The sequence below is a fragment of the Clytia hemisphaerica genome, unplaced genomic scaffold (assembly GCF_902728285.1).
Source record: "Clytia hemisphaerica strain Z4C2 unplaced genomic scaffold, Clytia hemisphaerica genome assembly, whole genome shotgun sequence".
Classification (NCBI taxonomy): Eukaryota; Metazoa; Cnidaria; class Hydrozoa; order Leptothecata; family Clytiidae; genus Clytia; species Clytia hemisphaerica.
This window is the reverse complement of record NW_027104590.1, coordinates 407,404-420,046: the sequence shown is the minus strand read 5'-3', so window position 1 is coordinate 420,046 and position 12,643 is coordinate 407,404. Positions and strand designations below refer to the sequence as shown.

The 12,643-nt window shown below is 33.0% G+C and overlaps 2 protein-coding genes across 2 annotated transcripts in view; both read left to right on the top strand.

The window, feature by feature from the left end:
* LOC136823602 (innexin inx3-like) overlaps positions 1–12,643 on the top strand; it is a 31,480-nt gene that overhangs the window by 11,954 nt on the left and 6,883 nt on the right. The gene's annotated exons all lie outside the window — the stretch shown is intronic.
* Positions 1,434–6,109, top strand: LOC136823608 (innexin inx2-like). The gene is made up of 3 exons (XM_067079790.1): positions 1,434–2,644; positions 3,523–4,270; positions 5,508–6,109. The coding sequence occupies exons 1-2, from the start codon at positions 1,873–1,875 to the stop codon at positions 3,939–3,941; spliced, it is 1,191 nt and encodes a 396-aa protein (XP_066935891.1). The 5' UTR covers positions 1,434–1,872; the 3' UTR covers positions 3,942–4,270; positions 5,508–6,109.

Here is a 12,643-nt window from a genome sequence, read left to right as displayed (position 1 = left end):
CTCAATAAATTATTTATTTATATCGTCTATTTACTTTCACTAGACTAGAAAAGGATCTTTATAATGAATAATAAGGGTTTGGTTTCCTTTTTGATTTTTAGAATCTTAGTCAACATTTGAGACGTAACTTTTCAGAAAATCCAAACTTTTTATTTTCAAATCATGTGAGTACCTAGTACCTAGGGTTACTTAGCTTCCAAAATACTAAATTCAACCCATTCAAAATATATAATAATTGTTAAACCAATTTTTCGACCAAATTTCAAGCTGAAAACATTTCGGATTTTTTTAATCGATATCTTTGAAATGCGAAGCACTTAAAGCTTTTTTAAAGGAAGTTTTATAAGAGCAATAGGCTCAAAAAAGTAAGAATTAGAAAAAAATAGAATATTTTGAGAATAATCCTTGCCTGAAATAGAGGCTCCAGCCTCAAGCAAATAAAGGGCAAAAGTGTTAAAAAAGGAACATCGGAGTTTTAAAAAGTAATTATGGGTTCTTATTTATAAAGGGGGTGAAACTTCACCGAAAATCTTTAAATGGTGTCCGCATAAAATTAGAAATTTTTTCGATAGCCAGGAAATTGTTGTAACTTTTCTACTAATCGCCGAAATGTTTAGAAAAATATTGATAAATTTTGATATAAACCTAGACTAGACTTCTATATTCGGTTTAGCTTCAATTTTCACAAGAAAAAGTAAAACTTCAAGAAAAAAAAACGTGTTGATATTTTAATAAAATCATCAAGTTATTCGCATAAATGACAATAAGAAAATATCAAAAACACATGCCAGTTTATCAGTTTATCTAAAAAAGGGCAGAAAAGGGCTCTTTTTATATTAAGGACAAAAAATTAATCAAGTCGATGATTAAAGAAAACACAACTAAAAAATCTTCAGTTTAATTTCATTATTTGGCTGATTGCGTTTTTTAGCATTTTCATTTTATTAAATGAAAATAGCCAGTTCATTTTTATTTTTGGGAGAAATTGGAATCAAAGACTTTATCTTACAAAAACCATTTCAGTGTTTGTCAATTTTTTCTGCCTGAAATGGATCAGTATTTTATTTTTAAGAATAGATTTGGTTAGATGAGGATCCAGACACATTGGCTAAAAACTTTAAATTACCTTTTCAATTCAATTCAATGTTTTTCACGGGAATTAATATTTTTGGTAGGAACCATTTGCGATGTAAGTTGTTGGATGCCAAAAAAAAATAAAAGTTGTAACTATTTATTGGTAAATTTTTAAAGAATTCATACAAAACTTTTAAAAACTAATGAAAAAAATAAGTATAGATTCTTCTAAACATTTCGCGGTTAGCAAGTAGTTGAATAATGGTAGGAAGCTAAATTGATATTTCTTACCCAAAGTTGGAAAAGGCTGGAACCATATTTTGAACTGTGGCTTTTCAAAGGAAAAAGATTTTTAAAAGAAGCTTTTTGTCGAAAAGGAATACATTTAAAGGGACTCCAGTGAAATTCTTCTCCATTCTGCATTATGATACTTTGAAATCTTTTAACTTCTGGAAATTCTCTGGAAAATCTGAAGAATAATTCATGTTTAATTCTCTATCTTTGTACCACAAAGCATTCAAATATAAACTTTAACAGTGAATTGAATTTAAAAAGGGTATTTGGGCTGCGTAAACTTGCATACCTAGATCAAGATTAGAAGGCAATGCAAACAATGTAACATCTTAAAGAGTGATTTTACCTTGGAGTCAATTTTTTTGTGGTGCTAAAAAGACAACCAAACTGTCTGTTGGGAATCGAAAGTTTGTCAAGATTAAGTGTAAATATAAACCATTAGCTATTTGGAATTTTCACTAAAGGAACATTGCTGACTTAAAAAAATCAATTTGATTTTGAAAAATGGTAGTAGTACGCTCTCTAAAAGACATCATCTCTATAAAGATTAAACCAAGACATGATTCACCTTGCGATCAATTCAGTCGTATATTTATGACCAAAATGCTACTCATAGCATCTGTCGTAATGGGGTTCCAATATTTCTCGGACAAAATCAATTGCCTTCAAGCTCACAAATCTGACGTTTCTAAAGACTTTGTTCATGCTGCTTGTTGGATATCCGGGCTCTATGTTTACAAAGAAAGAAAGCTGGTTGAAAATCAAATATATCCTGGAATTCCGTCAAATTTAAAGATGGACGGTTTCACATCTGAGAGTTACCATCCTTGTGATTCAACATCGGCATCAAATATGGGAGTTGGTATGTGCACCAAATTGACCAGAGAATATTATCTCCATTATCAATGGATGCCGTTCTACATTGGTGCTTTAGCTATTTTTTATTATCTCCCATATGTCTTGTTCAGGATCATCAATGTTGATCTTATCTCCTTAAAGTCAGTTTTGGAATCGGTTACCGGTGATGCAGACCATATCGTCCGAAATTACTTCAACTACAAAATCAATTCCATTGGTAAATTGCGCATGCGTATCTTTTTGAATGTCATTGTGAAATGTGCATACGTTATTGCTAACCTTTTCGGTTTCTTTTTCACTGATTATCTCCTTAATGGTAATTATCGGAATTACGGATTCGACTATATGGATTGGGCACGCGATAGCACAGATGAAAACCATATTGGGTTGAGGTACAGGAGAAGGATCGAGAAACCAGGTCAGTTTGCATAATAATTATATACCCTTAATTCGTACCCACCCAGGCACGGTGGAAGCGGGGAGACTTGGGAGACTTCAGCCTCCCAACTTTTGAGCAAATGAGATTATTTTCTCAAATTCCTAGGGAATTTTATCTCATTTTGAGCCTTCAGCCTCCCCACTTTTACGGTTGTTTCGCCGGGCCTGTGAAATGCAATTAATTTTCTTGAAAATGAGGTTAATGACTCTCTTCATGAAATTCAGGACGTAATGTTTTATACAGAAGCACCTGAAATAGCCCTGGTGTTTGCCACTAATTTTATTGTTTAATTTCAAAATGAGTGGTAAATACCCGGCCTTTTTTGGTGCTTCCGTATAAAACATTACGTCATGAATATCACGAATTAAGGAATCCTTTAATTGCAGCCTGGTCAATTTTTTGAATTTTGCTTGAACTCGTTATTCTCTACTTTCAGATTAGCCTCCGCTCTATATCTAAGGTGTAAAATATTTTCTTATGTTTATATTTCTGCTATTTACAGCTTGTTCTACTGAACCTTGTGTCGGAAAATTTTTAACGCTCCAGGGGGTTGCCGGAGACGTGCTGCTGGAGTTTGAAATTTGGACAATATCAGATAATGAATTAATATTTGATGAATTTGGGACCCTGTCACATCCCAAAATCGAACCCTAAAAATTGTCCAAATATTCAAGAGTCTCTGTCAGATACACATCTTTAAAACTAGTGAATTCGGGACCCTGTCAGATATCATTAGAGCCTTAAAATGTGGATCCAGACCAACGGCACGCCCTGTACCCAATCTTGCCTAAGTGACTTCCCTAGATTTATCGCTTTGAATTTAACTGTGTGTTTTCACAATATTTCTTCCACCACAGGGAACAAATTATTGCCATCCATGGGCATGTGTGACGTTGAAGAATCGGCCACAAATCTTGGTGCAACAGCCCACAACAGCCATTCCTTTGTTTGTGAAATGTCTACACATGTTCTGTATCAATATGTTCTTTTGGTCATGTGGTTCCTCTTTGTTGTGTCAATCTCAATATCCATCATTGGATGTTTATCCCAGGTTCTTGGTTATTTCTTGCATTTCATGTTTGGTCAATTTGGAAGCACACCCAAGAAAACCATTTTAAGGGTGATCACACTGAGGGAGGCTGAGTATTTGAAATTCATCAAATCGAAGAATATGGTGATGTATGGTGAAGTGTTGAGAAAATTAAAACAACATCGATCAGATTTGCAAGGGAAAATTGCTCATGAAGATTTCGAAACAAGTAATGGTTTTGTATGAACTTTTTTTTTTGTTGTTTTTGTTTTGTTTAGTTTGACAGTTTTTTTTATAAAAGAGCATAAGGCTTCGGTGGCCCAAATAATAAGAACAAATTAAGAACATGTTAAGGCTTTGTGGACTCTAAAACACTTAGAACACTGAACGCTGATCTACTCATAAAGATGATGCATAAATTGCTTCAGCAATGGACGGAGTAGCTCGATCTAGAGTTTTATCTAAGATGTCTTATTGTCGAAAGAAGGAACAAAATCAATGAATATACGGTTTTCAACTAAAACAACATCGATCAGATTTGCAAGGGAAAATTGCTCATGAAGATTTCGAAACAAGTAATGGTTTTGTATGAACTTTCTTTTTTGTTGTTTTTGTTTTGTTTAATGAAAAAGTTTAACAAGTTTTTTTTATAAGAACATACTATATAAGAACATAAGGCTTCGGTGACCAAAATATTAAGATCAAGTTAAGAGCATCTTAAGGCTCTGTGGACTCTAAAACACTTGGTTACTTAAAGAAAAGCACTCGGTTACTTTGACAAAAGCACTCGAAGAAAATCAGAACATGTAAAGAACATCTGAAAGCTTCAAAAATTTTGGTTGTTCTCATAAAAATCTTGCATTCTCAATTTAGTAACTTTCGTATACAAAAGATGAAGCAGCAGCGTCCAAAAAATACTCGAAAAACATCATGAAACATTTTGTTCTGTTTATCATACTTCAGCATGGTTCAGAGTCCATAAAACTGTCGTCTTATTTGTATCGATAGAAAAGTATTTGATACAGCAAAACCTCTCAAAAACCAATATTTCTAACATCCACAGTGGGAAGAATGTCCATCATTCAATAACCTTAACACAAGGCTCAATTCATGCTAAACATTCTTAAATTCATACTGGCACTGAACAGTGATACTCATAAAGATGGTGCATAATTTGCTTCAGCCAGGAACGGAGTAGCTCGATCTAGAGTTTTTTATAAGATATCTGTGTCTGTGTCTTACACGTTTCTTTAAGAACAAACTATATAAGAACATACGGCTTCGATAGCCAAAATTTTAAGAACAAGTTAAGAACATTTTAAGGCTTTGCGGACTCCAAAACACTACATTTCTTAGGAAAATGGACAAAAAATAATACTCAAAAAATGGCGAAAATAAGAACATGTTAAGAACATTTCTAGGCTTAAAACTAGGCTTCTGAAATTTTGGATGTTCTTATAAAAAAACGTGTATTGTCGAATAAAGGAAAGAAATCAATGAATACGGTTTTCAACTGCACTCAGAGTTTTTCACTCAGTATATATTCATGATATTAATGACGTAATGTTTTCAACAGAAACGCCCTGTTTTTTTTCCAGTAGTTTCAAATCTAAGCTAGAGAAAAAATGTTGAAATTGCCACTAATGGTAAAAACCAGTGTGTTTCCGTAGAGGACATACCTCATTGATATCATGAATATTAAAAAAATTTTAAAGTCTTATCCAGCGAATCATTTAACCAACAATACATGCATCTAACAATCATACACATACAAAACGTATTCATTTTTTTCTTTTCTTTTTTTCGTTTTAGACACCGCCACGGCGTTTCTTAAGAATGGTTTCAAAATTCGAGCCTCCGCCCCATCGCCCATTGAAATGACGTCATTCAGATTGTGCTGATTCCGTGTTGATGTAATTTTTAATTTTTTTTGCACTTCATAACTTAAATCACCATTTTAACCGGTAGCTTTTTCAGTTACGTGAAAAAATTATCGCAGGCTTGCGGGCGCTGCAGCGAAAAGTTCGAAAATTTCACTATCAACGTAATGACTTATGGGTAATCATGATATAATTCATGATAATGGATGGCTATTCTTGTTGTGATCCAGAGTTTAAAAAAAACTTAGGTCTGACCAACAGGAATTTGTTATGAAGGCAATTTTATTTCCTGTGATTCATTGCCATAAGATTTTGAAATGGGTCTTTGACAGACAGTTAATGACTTTTCCACCTTTTTCCAACAGTGACCTTAGTAAGTTTCACTATGGAAAAGATCAGGCCACCCACTAAATTCTACAGACTGACACCAAATTTGTGCTTATTTGGATGAGAATCCGATAGGCCTTTTCATAAATTCCGTCACGAACATCACTTACCTCGTTTTGAAATTATTGGTGATTAACTCCCAGCGGATTTTATCACAACCACTTTCTATTCATAAAAAAATAATTTGATGTCTCAAGGGACATGATCACCATGGAAATTGTTTGAATACGAGGCAAGTGATCTTCGTGACGTAATTTATGAAAAGGTCTATACATAAAGAAAGCTTTTTTTTTAAACGACAACCACTAAATTCTACCGACTGGTACCAAATTTTAGCTTATTTTGATGAGAATTCGATTAGAATTGATGATCGATTTAATCGATTACTACCGGGTTCTGTATATCAGAATATCGGAGATGAATTATCACATGTTTTTTTGCGCCACTAAAATTTCTCGGGTTGGGTTTGGGTTTATTTATGCTTTTATGAGAGCAAAGGGGAGAGCAAAAAATTATTCTTTACGTGTAGGCTTGTGTAAAAAAAAGATTTTAATTAATTCTGTAAAATTATTGTAAGAAATTAATAAATGCAGTAGTATTATATTATTTGATGAAGATTATTGTAAAATTATTTCATTTCACACCTGTAAATAGTCAATAATTAAAAGCTATTGTGTTCAAATTTATTACTTATTAAGACTGTTGAGCCTGCTTTTGCATCAAATAATTGATTAGGGTGACTCTAGACATCTATTATGTGAGGATTATGGAGTGAACCCTAGCCCGGGGGCCACTTAAAGCTTTTTGATAGACTGGATGCCACTTAAAAGTGGCCTGGTGTAATTTGGCAAACTCTATTTTTCGGCATTGCTTAAGTACCTAGCAAAACCATACCGCTAGATCCAGTCCTTTTTTGGAGGTAAACAAACAAAAAACCATGATTGACCTTTTTTTTTCAAATTCGGGAGATATTTTTATGTTTTCATTATTAATGTCTTATAAACTTTGATAGGGTCGGAGGTAACTGCCCTAGCTCCCTGAAATAAGACTTTTCTGGAAACTTTCTCAGTTATAATTTGAAAAACGTTTAACTTTGGTAAATTAGTTCTAGCGATTAAAGACCAGGAATGTAAATTTTGCTAAGAATCACGCATTGCTTGATTGAATTGACCATGATATTGCTGAACTTTTTCCCTTATATGTAAGAAAGACAGGAGATGAATTTGTCGGTAATTGGTCGTTAAAGTCTTTTGATTTCTTTTATGTAATAAATCAAAAGAAATTCTAGGCTCGCCCGATGAAATACGACTTTTTAGTAGAACTCAAGTTTGCTCTGGACATTCTTATTATCAGCATCGAAGATTTCCAGCCTTCTAATATACCAGAATAAAATAAAATTTAGCTCCACGAAATAAGTTTGCGTTCAATTTTGTCATCCATTAAATTTTGTTTTGAAAAGATATTTTCTCAAGCCAGAAAATGAAAAGTTCTTTATAAGCACACACAATTTCAGACCCAATTTGTAGACAAAAAGTCGCTGGAGAATTTTGGAGGAAAGTATTGAGCAATAGAGTTCACCTTGAAGAAAATGTTGATCGAAAAATCTTGTCATTTGATGAAGGATTGCGAAGTTTACAGGCCCATTTTTAATCCAAATATTTTCTTACACCAATGTCAGAAACAATGAATCTCGTCCCATCTTATTTCCAACACTTAAGTTAGCCAATAAGATTTTACCTATCAACAAAAGAGCTCATTAAAAATGCACGATATATGAGATTATGAGCATGCATACATCGTAATGTTTTTAATCGTAGGGCGAGCATGGTTACAATAGCATACTTCTCCTGTTTCTTTATACCTCCATGAAACAAGTAATGGAAAGTATATACTGTAAGTTTTTTAAGTAAATAAGTCTGTTGGAGGTGACGCGAAGGCTCCTCTTTCGATTTTGGAATCCTCCAATTACCCTTGATCTTTCTCTTAATTGCTGAACACTAAGCAAAGAGGCATCAAGTACCATTTTGGGAATCTTTGATATGACCCGGCTGGGGGTTGAACCCACAACCTTGCGCACCGTAGCTGGATTCTCTGCCATTGCACTATGGTCGCTTGATAAGGTATTTGGTAAATACAAATCTTTGTTACTTTGCAAACTGGTTCTGTAAAATACACATCGAACTCTCGCACTAGAACTTAGGAACTTCTGAAGCTTTTGACTTGAAACTTTCACAAGTGATAGAAATTAACCAACCATGTTTGGTATTTTACAGACCGGTCCGTTTACCCCAAAAACGTATAACTAAAGATTTGATCCATCAAATTCATCGGAATTTTGGTGACGGTGCTTTATGGCTAAGAAATCCAGATTATTTTTCTTTCTCTTTAACGTAAATGATTCTTCCTTGAACTGTCTGTAAATTTCGTTTTTAGCGGTTTGACATATCAAGCTATGATGTTTTGAAAACTTTCTCCTTTTCGGTCATGTTGACAGTCTGGTCAGTGAGTTACCGTCAGACAATTAACCTCTTCGGCGATCATTTTCAATTTAATTTTTTTGCCGACTGACCTATCTAACGTCAATCCATTGTTGTCTTTGTATCTGGAACCATGTTAGATTGTGTCAAGAATTTTTTTATAAGAAATATAATTTAAAAGAACCTGTTTATAAAATAATTTTTTCCAATTTTTCCACGCAAGCCATTAAATTTTTTGAAAATCAACAGAAACTCAAAAGGTGGATTAAATTTTAGCAATTTTCGCGAAATTTAGTCTTCGCAAAAAATTTGTATCAAGATTTTTGCCAAGACCACCAGAAATATTAGGTAAAAAAGAGGCCGATTCTTAAAATTTTAATTTTTCTTCGATAAAAACATTTTTCTGAATTGCCAAGTTTGTATAGGTGAGGATAATCTTATAAGAAAAATAAAGAATTTTCACCAGAAAAAAAATATCAAAGAATTTTCCGACATTCTAAAGAAAAAACAACGCCCTAAAAAAGCTTCTCGAAATAATGAAACAACATAAAGATTAATAAGTTTACCCCATACGTGGACTAAACTCAAAACATATCAAAATACTTATATATTTTGTCAGGGCGAAAAAACTTTTTGAAGAGTATTTTATCTACTTTCAAGAAGCGAGAGAAATTTTCAATTTAATATTCTTGAAAAAGATTATTTTATAAATAGTGGGTCACATATGGGCTTAAAAAACATCGACTTTGGTTATTTGAGTGAAATTGTTCTCTTAAAATAAAACCAAATCTTTAAAACACACTTAATTTTTCATATATTTTCTCAACAGCCCGCTAAGTTTTGACAATAGACAAATTTTATTGTTTTTTTATGTCAATTCTTTTGTTAATGGAGTGAAAATATAACAGATTTATTGTTTTGACATTGACAATACATTTCCTTATATGGAAATCATAGTTCCATATTTAGATAATCAGATATGGACCGTCTTAAAAACAATTTGTGACTAATGTACTACGCTTTACCTCTCTTATGAAAAATGGAAAATAAAATTGACAATTGATTTAAATATATGTTTTCTGCGAACATAAAAGTTGTCATTATATACATTTTTTGTGTGATTCAAACTTGAAGATTTAAAGTTAATAGATTAAGATTGGTTTAAAGATTTTGAATTTTGGAATTTAAGTGGGAGCAAATTTAAGGTCCACCAAGATATTGAAGTGAAAATCATTGGTAATTTTGTTTTTTATTCGATTTTTGAACATTACTTTTGGGTAAATATATACCTGTCACTGTTTAATTATACCTTCCCACTCATTAAAATTTAGGCGTTATTTAGTTTTGAAAATGATGACTTGTTTTAAAAGGGTGTACAGCATAAACCGTAAATAGAATTAGCAATATAGCTGTTGACTTAAAATAAAATAACTTGTTTAAGCATCCCTTTCTCACAGACCCGGGAGGATTTTTCAGCCAGTGGGTGTAAAAATAACGAACCAAAACTTGATCGGGATTGATATTCCAATATTTTATAGATCGAGTCATTTTTCGACTTTCTAATAAGGAAGAATATCCCCAAAGGGGTAAAAAAAATAAGAAGAATCTTCCTGATCGAAATAGTGTTTGGAACTCCTCGTGTGCCAGGAATTCTCCAACGAGGTATCTATTCTCTGCTTCTCACTCTAATAAATGACCATGAATACACCCCTTTTCGCAGAAACCCACTGGAAAAATTAGCCAAAATATCGTCCCCGGTAGAAAATTATATTCTAATTTTTTCCGCCGCTGAAAATATCCAGATAAGCAAATCACCACCTCGTGTAACTTATGGCATGTCCCAAAAGGACATAAGACCCACCCATAATTGATGGCGTCATAAAACTCAAAATTTGAATATCTCAAAAATTTATGATCAAAATAGGATGAAATTTTCACCTTACTAGATGCATATTATCGAGAGGAAGCAATTCACGAAAAAGGATTTCTAAAGAATGATAAGGTCATCATTTTTTCAGCCAAGATAGATTTTTGCTAGTTTCTGCTGATGTCATCAAAAAAGTTTTTTTTTCAAAAGTTAGTGGATTGCCAATACCTATCAATGGGCAAAATTTCATAATCTTTTGATACGTACTTTTTAAGATATTCAAATTTTAATTTTATGACGTCATCAATTATGACATTACGTCACAAGTAACGCTTACCTCGTTTTCAAAATATTGCTATGGTAATTTATTACCACAGAGGTTTTCATAAGAAGTTTACTCTTTTAACAAGAAACACCTGGAGACTCAAGGGATTTGATTACCTTGGCAATGGTTTCAAAACGAGGCAGGCGTTGCACTTAAAATAATTTATGAAAAGACCTATCCCCACTAAATTTTCTGGCTCTGCTGGGAATATCAATCCCGATTGAGTTTTGGTCCGTGGTTTTTATCCCCACTGGCTGAAAAAATCCCCCAGGTCTGTGAGAAGGGGTGTATAAACGAGTTTATAAACGAGTACTGAGTAGAAGATAGTCTGCTAGAGTAAAATAATTTATTTTTAAAGCATTTAGTTTGGGAAACAAATACATACATTAGAATCGTCATAACTCGAACACGAAAGGGGAACACATTTGCTCGAGTTCAAGAAAATTTAAATATTAAAATATTAATTGTGAATCACTTTTGGACGTGACACATACATTTAAAAAGGGACATAGCAGGATCCTTTACAAACCACTCATGTCTTATGGGACGTATTATTACGCACGTAATAACAGACCCTTTTGAAACTATTTACCAGATGGTGATGACACAGACTATAGTTGATTATTTGTCATCAGAAAGAAAATGAGACTATTAATTATTCAAAAATGTGACAAGATAAAGAGAATATCAATTTAGAAGAGATGGCCTTTCTGCAGAGTCATTTGAATAGTTGGTTCGGTTTCATTTATTTAGAACTTTCAGGCAAGGACATCTTTAGTTCAACAAACTTCAGTACCTAGACATAAATATTTATCCACTAAGCCCTTTTAAGCTCTACAACCTTTTGTTGTACGGTGATCCAGAATTACCTTTCAACCTAAACAACTCAATAATTAATCTTGCAATTGAATTTATTCTTGACTCTGAGAGGTTTAGTTGTGCCTTATTTTAGTTTAATGATCTCTAATATTTTTTAATATTTGTGTTTATCCTTTTAGTGATGGTTTTCCCTTTAAGTTTTTTCTTCTTTTCAATAGCTTATTACCCTTGGCGATATCACTTAGTGTCTTTCGGGGGGAGGAGCTATTTATTTTTTCTGTGTTTGTTTTTGTAAGTAGTATATGTTCGTAAGTGTAATGTAGTTTTTCAAATCATATATAAAAAAAAGAATTATTTAGAAACTTATTTGAAGTGAGTACATGGCCGTATTACGAACCCGTTAGAACACCCCGTCCGTTGGAGACAGCTCCGGTTGGCAGAATTAGGCTAAAACCAAGAATTTATTCTCTCCCAAAAGTTTTAAAGCTGAACCACCATTCGCACTGGCTACTCTGGCTTTTTTGTCAAAAATAAAGCATTTCTTATTTCTTCCACTCTTTTTTGCTAATATAAGTATTCTAACCTTTACAGTAGTTAGTTTTAGCCTGGTTGAAATGTCTTCAGGTTGCCGAACAAAGTCTCCTCAAATAGAAGCCGACATCAGCCGTCGATATTTTACTCTCAAAGTATATTTTTCAAAATGGAGTCTATAAAATAAAGATTTGCTTTCTGTTTACTTTGATTGATAGTAAACCTTGTCATGTGACCACAGAACACTGTTTCATGTCATGATCTATTGAAAAAGTTTGATTGATTGGAAACCCTATTTCTATCGGCAAAGGAAGATCTGGAAATGTTTCAAACTTATTCGAGTGCAAAACCGTAAAGTACAGTTCTCTCTAATTCGATTTTCAAGGGACCGTTAAAAGTTTTTGATTTAGAAGAATATTCGAAATACAGAGAGGTTATTATGCCACTTTTCAGCTAAAGGGTCAAACGGTTTATAGGTTTTGTTTTTAAATAAAAGTTATATCGTTTGCTTACTCAACAATTTTTATTCACAAGCTTTTACACATTATATTGACACGGATGTGGAGCAAGATTTGTCAGAAAGAGGAAAAGAAAAACCATATTTTGCTTTATCAGCACAATATAACAATAGGTAGACACTGTCCTGATATGAAATATGTTTC